At 45.7% G+C, this 18,866-nt stretch overlaps 4 protein-coding genes across 4 annotated transcripts; all 4 read right to left on the bottom strand.

Moving 5' to 3' along the window:
- Positions 1-358: 358 nt before the first annotated feature.
- On the bottom strand, positions 359-1,866 carry THITE_30409 (glycoside hydrolase family 30 protein; the record flags this gene model as incomplete). Its single annotated transcript, XM_003657515.1, has 3 exons — positions 359-1,045; positions 1,125-1,374; positions 1,460-1,866. Coding segments are annotated over 3 exons (1,344 nt in total), but the record flags the coding sequence as incomplete, so codon positions are not given.
- An 805-nt stretch (positions 1,867-2,671) lies between these two features.
- On the bottom strand, positions 2,672-7,889 carry THITE_2092730 (uncharacterized protein; the record flags this gene model as incomplete). The annotated part of the gene is made up of 2 exons (XM_003657514.1): positions 2,672-2,979; positions 7,883-7,889. 2 exons carry the CDS (start codon positions 7,887-7,889, stop codon positions 2,672-2,674), a joined length of 315 nt encoding a protein of 104 aa, XP_003657562.1.
- Positions 7,890-9,789: 1,900 nt separating this feature from the next.
- On the bottom strand, positions 9,790-9,978 carry THITE_2016962 (uncharacterized protein; the record flags this gene model as incomplete). Its single annotated transcript, XM_003657513.1, has 2 exons — positions 9,790-9,900; positions 9,940-9,978. Coding segments are annotated over 2 exons (150 nt in total), but the record flags the coding sequence as incomplete, so codon positions are not given.
- Positions 9,979-18,370: 8,392 nt separating this feature from the next.
- On the bottom strand, positions 18,371-18,667 carry THITE_2092728 (uncharacterized protein; the record flags this gene model as incomplete). Its single annotated transcript, XM_003657512.1, has 2 exons — positions 18,371-18,595; positions 18,659-18,667. The coding sequence occupies 2 exons, from the start codon at positions 18,665-18,667 to the stop codon at positions 18,371-18,373; spliced, it is 234 nt and encodes a 77-aa protein (XP_003657560.1).
- Between the last annotated feature and the right edge of the window lie 199 nt (positions 18,668-18,866).

The raw sequence follows: 18,866 nt of genomic DNA, 5'->3' as shown, positions 1-18,866 counted from the left end.
GGGGAGGTTGTGTTACCGAATTGCTTTTGCGTTCGGGTTCAACCCAGATTTGTGTCGGGCTTATGTAGGCAGGTAGCTATTCTCAACAGCAACGAGGGAGAACCGTCGTTGCGCCAGGTACCTAAGTAGTAACACCTGCATGTACCTACAGCGTCGTTGTGATCTAGCCGTGGTCGGCCTCCTTCCGGATAGGTGTCGGAGCGTAGCCTTCGTTTCTGCTTGCCTCCTTCACTGCCAGGCTACTACTGCCTGGCACCGTATTTCACACAAGACGCTGCTTTTTTGCCGCCTTCATCACTGAGACAACACCCCACGACGAACTCGCGACACCCTACTGGCTACTGGTAGCGTTTCCGGTCAGCTTGACCGTGACGACGGCCCTGCCGGGGATCGAGACGGTGACCTTGCCGCCGGACAGGGTGGCGGGGGTCGACGCGAACTTGGCGCTGTTGCTGGTGACCCATGCGGACGCGTTGGCGGGCGTGAAGCCGGAGGAGAAGGCGAGGGCGGCGGACTGGGCGGCCGAGCCGGAGTTGGTGAAGACGACGACGACGGAGCCGTCGGCGTTGACGAAGGCGCCCGTGATCACGCCGCTCGGCGAGCCCGTCGCCGCCACCCGGTACGCCCCCGGCCGGATGTGCCGCGACCACATGGCGAACGCCCAGAAGATGCCCGACGGCGTCGCGCTGCGGCCGTCCAGCGTGTCCACCAGGTGCATCGCCGACTGCGTCTGCCGGATCTCGAACCCCTCCCAGAAGAGGTAGGCCGACAGCTCGGCGCGCACCATGGCCACCGCCAGCTTGTTGGCCCAGGTGAAGCCCTCGTTTGCCGCGCCGCTGCCGTACCACGTCGTGGTGAACTGCGTGTTCGGCCCGCCCTCCGTGTTCCACTTGGGCAGCGGCGTCGAGGTGATGGCGCTGGTGGCGTCGGCGGAGTACGAGTGCGAGGTGATGACGGCGAGGTACGAGGTCACGCCGGACCGGACGAGCGCCGGGACGTAGTTGTTGGTGGTCGTGCCCCAGCCCATCGCGTCGCAGCAGGTGAGCTGTCCAGGCGAGGCAAGCTTTCGTTAGTGGCGGCGGCCAACACCAGAAAGGGGTCGGATAGGTAAGGTAGTTAGTTACGTTAGTGCTCAGGCCAGCTGCTTGGACGGTCTTGTACAGGATGGGGATAAAATCGATGGCCTCGGCAGCGTTGCTGCTGATCTGCATCTGCGAGTAGCTCGGGCTGAAATCGGGCTCGTTGAGGAAGCCTAGGTGAGTGATGGGCATGCCTGCGGCAGCGTAAAGCTGCACGTATTTGACCAGGAAGTCGGCATAGGCCTGCCTCCAGTCGCCCGATGAGCACTTGTGGCCAGGCGTGCCGCAGAGGTAGCTGAATATTCAATCCTCAGTTAGCCTGCCTCACCCAAGACTGCGGCCCAGGGGGGTTGGGATCCAGCAATCAAGTCATTACACACCCGGGAGAGCTTTCCGAGCCACTCGTCTTCATAAAGCCCGGGGCGCTCCACGCATCGGCGTAGATAGTGCTCACCCCGTAGCTCATGGCCTGCTTGGTGAACCACACCTGGCCACGGTCATCATCATCCCAGACGTATGATGGGGTGGCCGTCGGGGAGCCGGGGCTTTTCGGCTCGATGCTGTCGCCTTGGCCGCCCGAGCCGATGCGGTTGCGGATGATGCTGAAGCCGGCGCCGGTGTCGGTGCTGAAGAGATAGTCGAGCGCCTGCTTTTGGAGATCGGACGACGCGTTCTGGAACTCGGCTGCACGCCCGAACGCCTGCGAGAAGCCGAAGCCGTCGATCCGCTGGTACTTGGTCCCGACCGATACTGTCACGGCCGTCTGGCCGACCACCAGCGTGACGAGCTGAGCGGCGACGGCGAGCTTGTTGAGAAAGGCCATTGCGTTGAGGAGCGCGTCTACCTCCGTGAGCGGGAGAATGATGGCACTGGAGGAATCGTTCTAGGCAGTACGGGTATCTCTCGACAGGCAAGAAGCATGTTTATACACTTCCAGTAGCAGTGAGTCCGTTGAAAGTTGTGAAACCAGCCCACGTGGGAGTTACATCGTCATATTCTACATCACGGAGCAAGGGATGCGATTCGGGGTTTTCCTCTGCATGTTCTCTTATTTCTCCACCGTGATGTTAATGGCCAAGAGCCTCGTTCTCATTCCACCAACCAAGCTGGGACCCAAGGCGCCGGGTAGAATTGAGACGGCCCTTGGCTGCGGTAGCGAAGGACTTTATTGCGGGAGGGCGCGTGAGGGCGCGTGACTGCCGGGGTCCAGTGCGTGCCAGTCGATATTAAGTTCAATATCTTGGAAGCCAGATGTATGCCCGGACTAGAAAAGAAGCGAACAAGGGGGTCCGTTTGGGCGGAGAAAAGATTGTGCGAGCAACAGGGTCACAACCCGTCGGGCTGTAAAGGGTAAATCGGAGGCGGATGCAACGGAACGGAATGCAGTATGTAAGACCACCGACTGCCAAGCTGGACCTCGTATTAAGATCGGGGAAAAGAAAGGACCTACTCACTTTTTGGCCCAGCGACAGCGCAAACCTGTTGGACACACACCACGAGCGCTACAGACTGGTGAGGATGTTGGCGGCGCGTACCAGCGCCGATATGAGAAGCACGACGACGATGTGAAAGATGCGCCGCGAAGTGCGCATCTAGGCGACGTAGACAGACCACGAGACGCTGTCGACGGCCTTGATGTCCACCTGCATAAGCTGCTGGAACGCACCCACCGCGGAAATCCTGCCGTCGACCATCCACACAACGCGGACACAGCGCGAAAGGATGTGCAGCTGGTGGGTGGCCAGCACGCGGCACGCGTCGCGCAGCAGGCCGCAGATGGCCTCGGCGAAGATGTGGGCGCCGGCGGGGAGGGCGGCGAAGTCGGCCTGCAGCGCGCACGTCCTCACCACCGCGCCGTAGAAGACCGCGTCGAAGGGCCGCTCGAACAGGACCGGGAACGCTCATCAGAGGGCTGAGTCAGGAGAAGCTGAGCAGACTCCAGAAGCCGGCTGTTTGCTCTCGAGACACCTGTCGCTCGGCGGGAACTTCGGAGGCGTTTCCTCGCCGGAGCGGGTTCAGCCGTTTGCAGAGCCGTCATCCTAGCAGGCGTGTTCAAGGTTGTGATCCCACTAGCCCGAGTCCAGCTGATGGTGCGATGTAAGTGGTAGGGGCAGGGCACTCAAGAAACGTCCCTGGATGGGCGACCCAATGTAAATGAAGGCCATCGCGGTCAAGCCAGCCGTCGATACAAGAAAGGCCCTAAACTTGCCTGGTAGGAGAGCCTAGAGCAAGATCTCTTGCAGCACAGCAGCCGCGTAATCGCACCAGTCAAGTCCATCAACATCAACTACGACCAACAATCCCGAGCAATTGCGAACGACCAATCACCGCCAGTACGGGCGACTGCACAATGCCCCGGCTGGCCAGAAACCTGAAACTTGGCAGAGGGCTAGGCTCCAGCCTCTTTGAAAACCACAATCCTTCGTCTGGCCAGGTCCGCCATCACAGGATTGGCAAGACGGTTCTCGGGCGTGGAGAGACACCGGAGACAGCAGACCTGGGGTGGGAAGAGGCAGGTGAATTGCGCCTAATACCCGCAAGCATGCAGCCGTAACCTGGGGGCCAAACCGGACACTGAGTGGCGGAGCTGTCCTGCACGCGCTAGTCAGAAAGATCACACGACTTCTGCTGACGTTGCCTTGGCAGATGACGACGCGGCTGCGACGCGGCATCTGCGTACGTACAGTATGAGGACGAACGTATGTTCACACACACGTCTGCACCGGGCAGAGGATTGCTCATCTGTGCATTTCTGAGATGCTAGCTATGCCGGCCGACGTGAAAGGGCAGAGTGATACCAACTTGCCAATGAATCATTAGAACGTTAGATAAAATTTACCTTGGGTATTTAGATAGTTCAAGTCAGTCGAAGAGAAATGATACCAAGTCTTCTCATTGCCTTCCACACACTTCATTGATTAATCATCTTAGCTAGCCACGGCAGACAGAAAACAAAAAGACAACACTAGCCGGATGCCAAACGGCGATACCAAAACCATCATGACGGCCCCAACCTCCTCCCTCACCTCCTCGGTCGCCAGCGCGTACAGCAGCAATGCTACACATGTGTTGGAACCGCTGCGCAGGCTCAGGAAGATGAAGCTATCACGATGCAAGCAATGTATACAACTGGGATCAATCGTGGTATTGAGGATGTTGTATTGTAGGAGAGTTCTCCTGATCAGGAGCCCAGTCTTAGGCGGTAGTTGGGCATCAGGCCGGTAGATCCTAATCTCGGTAGGCCGGCCCGCTACCCTAGGCTAGGCTAGTTCTAATACACCCCCCTAGGTCGAGCCTCTGGCTCTGGCCTACTAAATCCAGTAATCTATAAAGCTATTCCCAATACTATGTCCTTCCTAATCTAGCAATTTTATAGTATTAAGGTCCTTCTACTATTGCCCTAATCTACTAAGCTTTATACATCTACCCTTTTTAATCCTACGTATTATACTATAAACTGAACCTTCTATTTAGCTAAGGCCTTCTTCTAGCCTTATATTTCTTTCTTCTATACTACCTAGTAGGTATAGATCTTAATAAAAGCCTAGATATCTATTAGATTAAGTATCTCTATAAACTTCCTATAGGACTTTAGTTCTAGCGTCTTCGTTAAGCCGTTGGCCAACATCTAGTTCAAAGGTATATAATCTATACTAACCCTCTTATTTTAAGCTTTTTAGTATAGCTAATAGTTATAAATGTCGATATATTTTAGCTTTGTCTATAGTATAGGCATTTTAGCATTAATTAGCTAGATTATCTACTTATTATTATACTAGATCGATAGGATCTTATTATCTAGATAGATCTCTAATACCTCTAATAGATACTAAAGGAATATACCTTCCTTCGCTATCTATATAAATGCTAACAACTCTACTTCTATAGTCGATATAGTTACTATATCCTATTTACTAGTTTACTAGGCAATTAGCCCTCTAAATAGTATAATAGTATAACCTTATAAGCTTTTACAATTGATACTATTGTCGACGAAGCTAGTATCGCTAACTACGATCAAGATATCTCCTCCTCCTAGCTAAAGGGCCTAGAACCTCGTTCGTATAACGTACTGGCCTTATAGCGTCTACAGATAAGCGTACGATGTTCTATTCAACTACCTTAAAGAGAGAAAAGGAGAAGTATAGGCTACAGTTCTCGCGTATAGAGTTTTTAAAGGTTCGTGTATAGGGGGCTTGGGCCGATATTATTCTAGGCACGAGGCGGGTCCACCTTAGGCCTATAGCAGGCCCGTTATAGGACCGCTATAGATCCTAGGCGTAGCCCTATATACCTAGCTCGGGTATAGCCCGGTCCGTAATATACCCCCCCCTTCCCGGATAGGGAGCTGGTTTAGGGTATATATAGCGTAGCGCTAGGCGTAGATCTAGTGTAGCGTAGGGTCGATTATAGTGAACGCTAGTGTCCAACCTAGTATTTAGGCGGCTTAGCGCTATTGCCTATAATCCTACTATCTAGCTATAGGTTGTTTGTTTACCTCGCTTTTATAGGACGTTAATTAGCCCCTTCCTCACTTTACGCTCTCCTCCGTAGTAGCTATATCGCGTAAGGCGTACTCGCTGATCGGGTACGATAGACCCTCTACCCGTTGCCAATAAAACCCCTCCCCTTATACGAACTTGCTCTCTATATTCTCTTCTCGTTTCCAATGTACGCCCTCTCCCTACTCCTATAACTTTGTCTTCCTCCTATTTATATATCGATATTTCTCTCTTTATCCTACTTTATATATATTCTTCGTTTATTACGCTTCTATCCTATATATATCTTCCGCCTTTCGTATTTTTTCTCACCTCCTATTTACTTTGTTAAGTATTTACCTTATATATTGTTGGCCTCTTCTTATATAAGCTATATAGTCGTCTAGTGTCTATACTCCTATTGTATTAGCCCTATCGTCGTTATTATATATTCGACTACTTTACCAACTATATCTACTACGTTTCTATTTTATACTCGACTTATCTTATAATCTTTCCTCTTTATGTTCGCTTAGTCCCCTAGCTATCTCCTTTATATATATAGCTTATATACGTTCTATCTACTTGCTTTACCCTCTATAGTAGCTTCCTATTTCCTTTATAATTCTAATATATTTCTAAGACTTATCTACTATAATATCGATAGTAGTTACTTCTCTTAGAGATAGTAGCGAGGGGCGTCGTCCTAGAGGGGACGACAACTAAGATTGCAATGTATATTACCCTATATTAGGCCTACTCTAGCCCTAGACTAGAAGCTAATAGCGTCCTAGATAGAACTGTAATAATCGTAGTAACTCCTTTTATTACGCTATTAATAGCTATATTGTAGAAGGAGATTCTGATAATAAGGATAACGCCCTTTTAAAGAAGAAGGGAGATATCTACCTTAATTATATCGAGTAGCTTCTTTATAGTAACTTAGTAGATTACGTTCAAGGCTAGGGAGAAAGCTACTTAGAATATACTAAAGCCTATACTAAATGCTATTAGGATCTAGTACTTTAGACGACGAACGCCTCTCTATACATTAGTCTAAAACGCTTAGTCAAATTTTATACTAACAACTAAGCTATTGCTAAGCCTACCTAAAAGAAGACTAAGACCGAGCTAGCCTATTGTACTATCTTAATACTATAATTTAGTACTTTTATATATAGCTTCTATAATATAATTGGTATAGCCCTATAATATTGGTCTCCAATACGCTTTGCCTTTATATTTAATATGCTTCTAGCCCCCTTTTTATCTCCTTCGACCCTAGGCTAGCGAAGAGCCCTAGTTCTATACTAGGCTCCTTAGGACAATCTCGCTATATAATATTATAGTCACCTAGTTAAATATATAGTACAATATCTCGATTCCTCCTAGTAAGAGAATCGATATATTATAGAGGCTATTTATACTATAATATAGTCTTAGGCAACTGTCCTAGAGACGAATTCACACCTTGTAGACTATATTATTATATTTACTACCCCTTTACCCGTCTATACCCCTTAGGGGTCCTGCCCTCGCCACTCTCCCTATATACGTTCCCCCACCTATAACCTATATTATAGTCGACGCCCTTCCTCCCTAGTGAAGGATATACTATATACTCGTCAAGCGTATATACAACCCTTGCCTCAGACCCCTTACGTCGTCGTTCTACCCCCTTATATACTCGCTCCGCCTATATACTCGTTCGAAGATAAGGAAGAAATTATCGATATAGGTCCTATTATAGACTTTAAATAAGTAACGTCGCTAGTATATCCTATTGTTTTTTCGTATATAGTTTCGTTCTATCTAGGTTTAGGAGGATAACTAGACTTAGATATATTATAGTTTTCCTATACCTATATAGTTGTATTTATCTAAGTAGCTAGTCTTTATAGAGTAGTCTATATACGAATATAATGTTTCCTCTTCCTCCTTTAGTTCGATATTAGCCTATTATTATATTATATGTCTCTCTACTTCTATTTAAACTCGTTGAACGTAGTAGTCTCTAGGAAGTTCTTTAAAGGCTTCTATATTAGTTTATTATAATCTACTTATTTAATATATATATCGTAGTTGTTCCCTCTTCTTTTTATATTCTAAGCTTTAAAGATCGCCTCTACCCTATATTCCTATTAGGGAATACCCTTCTTCGATATAACCTATACAAGGTCTAGTCTCTTATCTATAACTTTCTACGAAGGGAATAGGTTAGAAGCTGTTCGTTTAACTAAGTCAATATAAAAGGTCGAGTATAGACCACTTAGTATATTGAGCGTTATCGTTAGCGAAGTTGGTACCGCGACCACCTTATACTTAGCATTTAGCTAGTCGAGCTTCTTATTAGGGCGGTTCGTCTTTATATTATATAGAGAGAGCTATACCTTATCCCCTACCTAGAACCTCTTAGCTAGGTGGCGAGAGTAGTTTATATTCGTCTATTACTATTGCTATATATATATAATAGCTATTTAGGTCTATTCTATCCCTTTCTTTAAGTGACGGAGGAACCTAGTAGTACGACCTTCTAAGGATGCTATAGACGCTATTAAGATCGTAATAAGCTATATAAAGCTTATATCGAACCTATAGAGGAGGTAGTTTAGGCTTACTCTGGTTCTAGACGAGTCTTTATTATTAAATATAAACTAGTAGGCTAGAAGATGTTTAAGCTAGTTATATTGTATAAAGGAGACGAAGATCTAGAGGATTGCTTATACCTCTTAGTTGACCTACTCTATCCCTCTATCCGTCTAAGGATAGTAAGAAGTCGATAGGAGCTGCTCTACCTCTACCGCTTTATACAACGTAGTCTAGAACCTACTTAGCTAGTCCGATCTATAGTTAATTATAATTTAGGTTAGGAACCTATAGAAACGCTACTATATATTATAGAATCGAAGAGTATACTTTTCTATTCCTATTAAGTATATTGCCTTAAGCTATATATACTTAGAGAGACAGTTGGTAATTACTATAAAGTAGCTAGGCGCTCCTTCGTCTTTTATAGAGAGGTCGGTTATAAAGTCAATAGAGATCTATTTCTAAAAGCGATTAGGGATAGGTAAGGGCTATAGGAGCCCTTGATATAGCTATTGAAAGATCTTACTTTAGTGGTACTAATTATAGTTCTTAATAAACCGCTTTATATTAGACGATATAAGGTCCTAGTAATAATCTCTATAGAGTATTTTAAATAGCCTATTATACTTTGGGTATCTTGATATAGCCAAGTTATAAATCTGCTAGATAATTATAATAGTTAGAGGCTCCTATATAGGGAGCTAGAGACGGCTATAGAACTAGAGTACGCTTTATATATTAAGGGAGTAGTCTACGATCTAGGTCTATACTATATTCGTCTTCTTAGGAAACTTCTGAGCTCCGTTGTAGACGACTTAGAGCCGATAAGCGTAGTGCTCGTCTTCGGCAATACCTTCGTTCTATAGGGTAGTGAGCTACTTGTCCTCGAAGAACGTTTCTCCTATAGGTAGCCTAGCCTCCTCCTATACGCTAGTCTAGTATATCTTAATTAGGGGAAGTAGCTAGGTAATACGCTAATTGTCTTTAGGCTTGTCCTACTTACGCTAGGAGAGTATATTAGGGCACGAGGCCTAGGATCCTAGCTAGTACTTTAGCTCGAAGTTGAATAAAGAGAGTATCTTCGCCTATCTAGCCTATCGTTCGCTAATTGGATATAGCTAAGTGAAGTACTTAAGATTCTTATAGTCAGTTAGGATAGTAAAGGGGGCTACTATACTTCGAAGCTCTGCCGACTAGGCTTTGAGGCATAAGATAATAGCCAATAGCTCTTTATTGTAGATAGTATAGTTGCATTTAGTAGAGCTTAGTTTTATAGAGTAGTAGGCTATAGGGTAAAGGACCTTGTCCTCCCTCTACTAAGACAAGTATTTGCTAAGTACTATACTAGAATAGTCCACTTCTACGATTATCTCCTTCTTGGGATCCTATTAGGCGAGGATTGGCTCCGATATAAACGTAGCCTTAAGTATATCGAAGGCCTCTTATTCTTCTTTACCCTAGTGGAATAAGATATTTTTATAAATAAGATATATCAATAGGGCCGCCTTCTTAAAGAAGTTGAGGATAAAGTTGCGATAGAAGTTAGTAAACCTAAGGAAGCTCTATACTCTTTGGACTCTATAGGGTATCTTCTACTTATAGATAGCCTTGATCTTCTTAAGGTCGAGGCAAATATAGACTCCTATCTCTACGATATACCCTAGGTATTTAACTTCCTTTACTGTAAACGTATACTTTTTAAAGTCTAGGTTGAAGCTTATATCCCTCAACCTTTGGAGGACCTTATATATCTTCTTTATATAGTCCTTCTAGCTCTTACTCAAATACACTAAGACATTGTTAAAGTATACTATTATATAGTCCTCTAGCGTTAGGCCGAAGGCGTTGTTGATATATTTCTAGAACATTATAGAAGTATCTATAAGCCTAAAGGGGTAGACTAGCTACTTAAATAGCTTAAACCTTATATAAAACGTTGTAAAGTACTTATCCCCCTTAGCTATCTAGATATAATAGAAAGTAGCTCTAATATCTAGCTTTATAAGCTATTTAGCCCTAGTTAAGGACTAGAGAGTCTCCTTAATTAAAGGGAGTAGGTACTAGTCTTACTTAGTAATCTTATTTAGAGCCTAGTAATCTATATAGAACCTCTATCCCTTTCCTAGCTTCTTTATAAAGAGGACTAGGGTAGCTACTAATAAGGAGTTTACTTAGATCTATCCCTTATCTATTAGGTCTACGACCTACTTCTAAATCTCTAGGAGATAGTCCTTTAGTATATTGTATAAAGGTCTCTATAGGAGCTTAGGAGGTTTCCTATCTAGGCTCGTCTTAAGACGGATATAATAGTCGGCCTCCCTCTAATAGGGAGGTAGACCGTTCGCCTTTTCTTTGTTGAAGAGGTCGACGAAGTCTCGTAGCTCCTTTAGTAAAGCGATCTTTAGGTCTAGGTCGACGTTGGGCTAGGAGACGGCCGCCCCTAGTATAGTAGTTATCTCGTAGATACTAATGACGAAGAATATATCTTAGGCTCCTTTAGACTTCTTCTTTTATACTCTATAGGCTAAGCCTATAAACACTACGCTTATAATTAGGGTGGTATTAGTTTCCTTCTACTATAAGGAGCACTCGTATACCTATAGGCCACTTTATAAATTAACGGTAAGGACCTTATTAGCTAGGTCTAGTACAATCCTATAGTAGTTTATCTAAAGGAGCCTTAGAATAACGTTGTAGGCTAGTCTTAGGACTATATAGAATATAGTAGTACTGATCTACCTATCAATATTTATTATAACCTAGGCGATATATATAATTTTCTTTATAATTTACATCCCCTTGACTACAATGCCTAGGGTATAGAAAGTCGATAAGCTTATTTACTTAATCTCTAATCGCTAATATACTCTTTTGCTAATAGCTTTATAGCTCTAGTACCTACTATCTATTTATATATTTATAAAACTAGAGGAGTTTAGGAGAATAGGGATTAGAAAGGGTAGCTTATCTATTCTCTCTCTAATCTCTATAAACTTGTTCTATAAACGGCTAGGTCCTTTTAGCCCCTATATAAGACTTTATATAGGGGCTACTCTTTTCCCTTCTCCTCCTTAGAGGAGGAGTCCTTTTCTACCTATTCCTTAGCCTCTAGCTTATTGATATCGACCTAAGGAGCTAGCCTCTTAGCTAGGGCAAAGGGATAGGCGGCTATAAAGTGACCCTAGCGTCTACAACGGATATAGGCTCTAGCCTATTAATATACTATATATACTTCGTCGTTTATCTACTTCGCCTATAGTATATTTATATTTCGCTTTTCTCTATTCTACTACTACTTTCTTCTATAGCCTCTGTTAGCTCCCCCCTAGGCGGGGGTAGTATAGGCTATATTAATCTTAGTTATCGATATATCTTCGTCTATATCTTTCTCCGCGTCTATATTAAGCTTAGGTCGCTTACCCTAGGACCGCTAATATCATTCCTCTAGGCAAAGAGCCTCTAGATCAATAGCGATCTTATAGTACCTTATAACGGCTATAGTATAGTCGTTCTATAGAACCCTCTATCCTACTACGATATACTTTAACTTTAGGAAGAGGTATCGTTGTAGTTTAATAAGTTGTACCTCGTTACTCTAATTAAGTCCTTTAGCCTTTAATAGCTTCGCCTTAAAGCGAATAAGGAAAGAGGAAAACGGCTCGTTATCTCCCTAGTAGAATATATCTAGCTTCGTCAAAGCTATAACCTACTTATAGAGGTCTATATAAATGGTTGCGAAGTACTTGAGGAACGCTCCTAGGTTATAATTGTAGTAGGGCCTTCCTAATTTATAGAAGGCTATAACTTTAGCCTAAACTCCTTAGCTAAAGTTCCTTTAAATGAATATCTATTGGTCGTAGAGGCCTCCGATAAAGTCCTAATCCGCTACTAGGATATATACTATCGTAGCCCTCTAGGTAGTAAAGAGTTCCTTCTTACTGTCGAAGGGTTGTCCTATAGGGAGGCGCTTCCGCTATATCCTAGGAGCTGCTAGAGCTATAGCGTCAATCGTTGGAGCTAGGGTATAGGCTATTGTAGGGGCGTTTATAGTCTGAGCTATAGCGATCTAGGCCGTATAGAGTTCTTCGATAGTTGCGTTCTACTATATAATCGTTTCTTATAAGACTTAGAAATATTTACGGACCTAGTCTAGGTCTAGAATCTATAGGACGCCTAGGTTGTTTATAGTAGTATCTAGTCCACTCGGTACTAGCGTCGAAATGCCTAGTATACTACTCTTATCTACGCCTAGAAGCAACAACTGCTCTATCTGTCGAAGGTAGTTGAACTATAACGTACTAGCCTTATAGCGTCTATAGATAAGCGTATAATGTTCTATTCAACTACCTTAAGGAGAGAAAAGGAGAAGTATAGGCTACGGTTCTTATATATAGAGTTTTCAGGGGCTCGTGTACAAGGGGCTTAGGCCAATGTTATTCCGGGCGCGAGGCGGGTCCGCCTTAGGCCCGTGGTGGGCCCGTTATAGGACCGCTATAGATCCTAGGCGTAGCCCTATATACCTAGCCTAGGTATAGCCCAGTCTGTAACAATACTCTCTATACAATGAGCCTAGCGATTAAGTCTCTTTGTTTAAGTAGTAAAGGCTATAGGCGTATAGTCTTTAAATATATATTCGAAGATATATTATTAGAGCTTCTTTATAGTATATCTAAAGAGTATATAATCTTAGCGCCTAAGTAGATAGTTCAGTATACTCTCTAGCCTATTATCGTACTAGATTCCTCGTCGATTAAGCTACTTTAACAATATAATATTATATACGAAGGTTAGATAGTAAACTACGTTGTATAGTATAAGGACTATAACGCCTTTATCGTTTTATAGTTTAATATCTATCTCGCTATATCCTTTAATCTAAATAGGGTACTCACCTACTTAGATATAGTTATTAAGTATAGCCAACTTAGGAGGCCTTTTAAACCTACTTAGATAGTTAGCGATATAAATAGTTGACCCTAAATCTAAGATTACTAAGTTAATTAAAGGATATCTCTAGCCTATCTAGAATATAGCTAGGATCGTAGCGAAGCTCACTATACATTTGCCTATAGCTCTCTACTACTATATTCTCGCGATATACTAGTAGCTAAATATCGCTATAATGTTGGTATTTATATTAGGGGCGTTGCCTATGTTAGAGGCAGTACCTACTTTAAGAGCGTTACCCTCTTCCTAGGTAGTACTCTCTTCGAGAGTAGTGCCCTCTTTAGAGGCATTGGCATCTGCTATATCTACTTTAGGAACCTTAAGCTCCTTCGTTAGGAGTATAGCTATAGCTCTCTTAGAGTAATTGGCTAGTCAATGTAATAGTAGATCTTCGTCTATATCGCTCTTTACGTCGTTAGCAAAGCTATTCCTAGACCTCTTTATCTAAAGCCTATTAGCCTTTGCTTATAGAGTTAAATCGGCCTTTAAATTAGCCTCTATATAAGCTTTAATATATTCTCTAGGTTCCTACCTAGGTAGTACGCTCTTAGAGTTTAAGTAGTAGTATCGCTCAATTAAATAGAAATAATTATAGACGTAGCACTTCCTTAATATATTTAAAGACCTTATAGAGGTGCTAGGAGCTATAGATATATTTAGCTTATATTTAGAGTAGGATCGACTAATTCTAGCTCTCTCCTTATAGCTAGCTTAGCGCCTAGGGCGATCCTCCTAATCTTCTAGTTGCTTAGGGTCCTTATTTTCTTTCTCTCTAGGGCTATATATCGAGAAGGATCCTTTCCCTATATAGTTAGGCGCCTTCTTAAGAAATAGGTATATACCTTTATAGACTTCTATAGCTATATTTTAAAAGGTTAGCTTTTCAAAGATCTCTATCTTACTTATAGTATAGAGGGAAATAAAGCTTAGGAATAGCTTCTTTAATATAGCTATTAGTTCGTTGAACTATAGGCTAAGATCCTTTACTTTATTTATCTTCTAAAGGGAGGCCTTATTTATTAGGTTCTCTTATTTAATAAGCTACCTCTCGAAATTAGCTTCTTTAATATATATATTTCTAAAGTATTTAAATATATCGAAGTAGATATAAATATATATTTAAAGCTCTATTATCATTTTAATAGTTAGCTAAACAATTTTCTTAAGGTTATTATATTATATTTAAAGGTTAATATACTCTATAAAGTAGGTAGACCAATAGTTAGCTATTACTATAGTAGTTATAAAGGTCAATATCTAGGTAAGGTAATTAGTCTAGCGTTTATAGTCCTTATACTTATAGTCTAGATCCTTCTCAACCTATATAATAACAATAGTAATATTATTGTTAAACTACTTCTCTCTTTTATTATAAAGCTTCCTTTAGCGGCTATTCAATGCCTTGACATTAGGCTACTCTTATAGACCTTCGTTCTTAAAGAGGGTCTAGGAATCTATATCGTTATCCTAGGCTATAAAGGCAGTACTAGGCTACTACTCGCCTATAGTGGACACTCCTAGATCGGCTAGAGCTCTTATAGCTATAGCCAGCGTAGAAGCCTATAGTTCAACGATATATTCCTAGAGCTTACACTAGATACGTTTATAGGCGAGATCGTAGGTATTAGCTAGTATAGGCTTCGAGAGGAGCTCCGCCTTACCCTCGAAATAGTTAAGTAGGTCGAGATATTTAGCCTTATTGACGAACTTACAGTTCTAAGCTACCTAGTTATCTAAGCTAGCTAGAATAATATCGATCTTTATATCAGCTTTCGAAGATATAGTAGTTGCTACTAAGCGCTATATATAGGGCTATATACTTAGAGATAGAGCTAGGTTTTCAAGCCAATAAGACTCTTAATTATTAAAACTGCTACATAGGCTTAGGAAGATGAAGCTATTACAATGCAAGCAATGTATATAACTAGGATCAATCGTAGTGTTGAGGATATTGTATTGTAGGAGAGTTCTCCTAATCAGGAGCCCAGTCTTAGGCGGCAGTTGGGCATCAGGCCGGTGGATCCTAATCTCGGTAGGCCGGCCCGCTACCCCGGGCCGGGCTGGTTCTGACAACATAGAGGCGTCAAGCCGGCCAGCGGGAGCAGCAGCAGCACGGGCGGCAGCAACAGCAGCAGAACCAGTCCCAGACACTACAGCCCGTCGCTGTTTTGGTCCCTTCGACCGGGCCCCAGCACCGACCGGCACGGAAACGCCATGCCTTGTCGCATGCAGCGGTGAACCACGAGCGGGTCATGCAATGGTTTGAATTGGGTCTTGTTGGGTTGGAGCTCCGTCTAGGACGAGGGGTGGTAATTCACGGTTGGTTATTCTAAGGTGGCGTTTGGCATAAGCAAGGGACATCGGAGGTTGAAGGAAGGGTTATAGCGGGCCGAGTTCAAGTTTAGATTCGACTTAGAACAGATGTTTTACCTCCACAAAATAGAGCACCGGTAACAGTGGTCTTGAAGCATCGGCCCACACTCGTTTGTTAAAAAAAAAAAAAAATGAAAAGAAGTAAAGAAAGAGAGAAAGAAAGGAAGATAAAAAGAAAGGAAGACAGAAAAGCTATTGAGAATGAGTTGTAACAGGAATGTGCTCAGCAAGCCTACCTACTGTTACAGAATTACGTTCCTGCCCACAAGTGCCTAGTGCCTATAGGTGCCTTGTCGGTTTTAATTGTCTCCTGGCATTCGTGTTTGATTTCCAATCGTAGCATATGTTGCATGCTGCTGCACTTCCTTGTAGCTCCTTCCTACTATCCTCAGGTAGATTCCCTGTATTGTCAAAGACCATCTTCCTTCACGTAGGCAGACGACCCGTGCTGTCGCACGGCGACCTGCACGAAGCCAACGTCATGGTCCGGCCGGGCGCGGTGTCGTAGCCATCGTCAGCCTGGCCAAGCTCTTGCGCTAGGTCGTCCTGGTCGTGTGGCTAAATGGCTACAACGAGTTTCTCAACGTGTCTCCGTGGCGCTACGACGCAAGTTCGTGGTCAACCAGACCGTCACCCACCGGAGCGCATTGAAAGAGGTTCGCTGCGCTCGAGTAGGGACAGACAGTTGCTGGGTGCTTTCGCTCAAAGGCAGCGCCCGGCCAGTGGGACGGTGAAGGGAGCTGGTAGAGGTCGAGGCATGAGGAATCATTACTCATCTCATCACAATGAAGACCTAACAGAACTAGGGATTTGTGTGCAGATATGCTGCGAGTTTACCTTTCGGATTGAATTGGAGTGGTCTTGGGTTCTAGATTGAGTAGGTAGGTGTCGAATCTAGCATCCGTCTCTCCGCGAGAATCCGTCATCCCCAACCGGCTATCATGGGAATGATACCCTGGGGTCGCACTTGAGGCAAGTTGTGGCGTCCTTGTGTTTTGACATCCGTTGTGAATACCCGCTAGGCTCGTGTTCCTCCGCATTCTACCAGCGCCATCTTACCCACAATGTAACGTTGGGGATCCTAAAAGGAGATTCAAGCTTCCTGCCCGTGGCTCAAGAAGACAATTGCGGAGGCAATCTCCCGAAACCAAGCCACACACGCACAGCTGGCCGCTTCAATCTCTGAATAACGTTAGGCGTATAAATACCTGTTATCAGGAATCTGTAAAGAAATAGATGGGTGCCACTACGTAGGCCAAGGGACTGGCTTGAGCAACGAATAGATTGACAAGACCACCTAGACTGCTTGGCATCACCAGGCGACTACGCCCACCGTCGTCATGCGGCTCACCATCTTGGCACTGACCACTTTCGCTGCCACAGGGTGCGTATTTTACCTACCATTAACCACCTTACCATTCACCAAGCCTTTACATCTTCCCCCAGTCAACGTGAGCAGTAACTAACAACGCGAACCTAGCGCGTTCGCGAGCGAGCTGACGGCAGCGCCAACCCCAACCACCGCCGCAGCCTGCCAGACCTGGAAGACGAGCACGATCTGGCAGGGCGGCGCGTGCCCGCAGATCTGCGTGCCGCCCGGCGACCCCATCTGCCCGTCCTACGCGTGCCCCGCGCTGACCCCCTGCGCGACCGGCTCGACCCTCACGACGCCGCCGATGACGCCGGCCACGACCACCGAGCGCGTCGAGACCGACTCCGCCGCCTGCAGCGTCACCGAGTACATCTACCGCCAGTGTGTGATCTGCGGCTGTCTGGGGTGCCCGAAGTGCGTCCCTACGCGTGCGACGCCGACGCCGACGCCTGCGTGAGGGGGGAGGGCGTGAGGGTTTGTGCTGGCCGTGAGGGTTCGGGGAGGCTCGGCTGGCAACGCGCTTTGTACATAGGCACCGGTAGATGTATTACTGCCGTAGGAGTATGCAGTGTTTTGCTACCTACCTAGGTACTTTCTCTGTTAGAACAAGGCGGTTATTAAGGCCGTACTTCAACTGACTCAAGCAACAAGACTCAATCCTATTCGTGGGTGTCGCCGGGTTCGGCAGCCAGACCGACAAGCTGGACACACACCGCAGTTGGCTACCGCCATTGTCAACATGCTCGCTGGCAACTACGCCAAGGCCCTGGAGGCTGCAACCATCGTCCTAGCTTGTCTGACGCGGCTTTTTGGAGGCCGGCATATTGAGTCGCGCGAGGCAGCCAATCCCCGCGCCTACCTACCCTCCTGACCCGCATGTTGCACTTGAGGTCGGGCGAGCAAGAGGGCAAGTGGGCACGACGGATCCGATCTGACAAGTTTTGGCCACAGCCACCCCAAGACTCTGGAGGCAACAGTGATTCCTGCGTTCAATTTCAAGAAACAGTTCCGACTGTCGGAAGCCATACGTTAGAGTATCAAATTGCCGAGCGATCTCCGCCGGCTTCAGAGTACTTCCCCCAAGTTTAAAGCCCAAGGCCGAACGAGCGATTTCTCACTGGACGGCAGGGGACTGTCGTACTGCAAAGAGTTGGTTGAAGGTGCCTCCAAGACGCTCAGAACTCTGCTGTTGCTGTCTTCCGATAACCGCGCAGACGGTTTGCCCACTCGGGTTTCCCACGCAAACACATCTAGAGCCAGCAGGTGCCAGGAGAGCACCGTAGGAGGAAGAGTCCGACTATGCCTTTATCGACCAGGTCTTAAGGTGCATTCACCATGCCGGCCAGCGGTGCCCGCTGTTGCGGGAGCTGCGCGGCCGGCGACCAGAAAATCCACCGCCGGACTCGGCGAGTAGTGCACACCAGTCTCCGCCTCTGCCTCATATAGATGCAGCAAAGGTATTTCTCGGATCTGCAATGTGCAGTGCTAGGGGTTTTCTGCGACCCCTTTAAAAACACATGCCAGATTTTTTAGAAACACATGCCAGCCAGGGGCGGTCCGTGCGCTCCCACCAAAATTTTGCAGCGCGCATCGCCACGCTCCCTATCCGGCATGTCGCCACAGAAATCCCGGCTGGCGATGCGGCAGGCGAGGCGGCAGGCAAGGATCTGGGCGATGCGGCTGGCGACGCGGCTGGCGATGCGGTGGGCAGGGCGCTGCGCAAGGCTCTGGGAGATGCGGTGGGCGATGCGGCCCTGCAGCCTTCGAGGGCGGCGAGGTTGGTGATGGCTTCGTTGGATGGCGACATAGGTACGTACCCGCGGCATTCTCGTGGCGACATGCATGCTAGGGACTGTGGTGGCGCTCGCTGCAAAATTTTGGTGCGAGCGCACGGACCGCCCCTGGCTGGCATGTGTTTCTAAAAAATCTGGCATGTGTTTTTAAAGGGGTCGGGTTTTCTGGGGTTGCTGCTGCGTCCGCGGTGCATGCAGTAATAAATCAAACTTGGGATCAAAACCTGATCCA

This window comes from Thermothielavioides terrestris, chromosome 6 (assembly GCF_000226115.1).
Source record: "Thermothielavioides terrestris NRRL 8126 chromosome 6, complete sequence".
NCBI lineage: Eukaryota > Fungi > Ascomycota > Sordariomycetes > Sordariales > Chaetomiaceae > Thermothielavioides > Thermothielavioides terrestris.
This window is presented reverse-complemented; position numbering and strand designations above follow the sequence as displayed.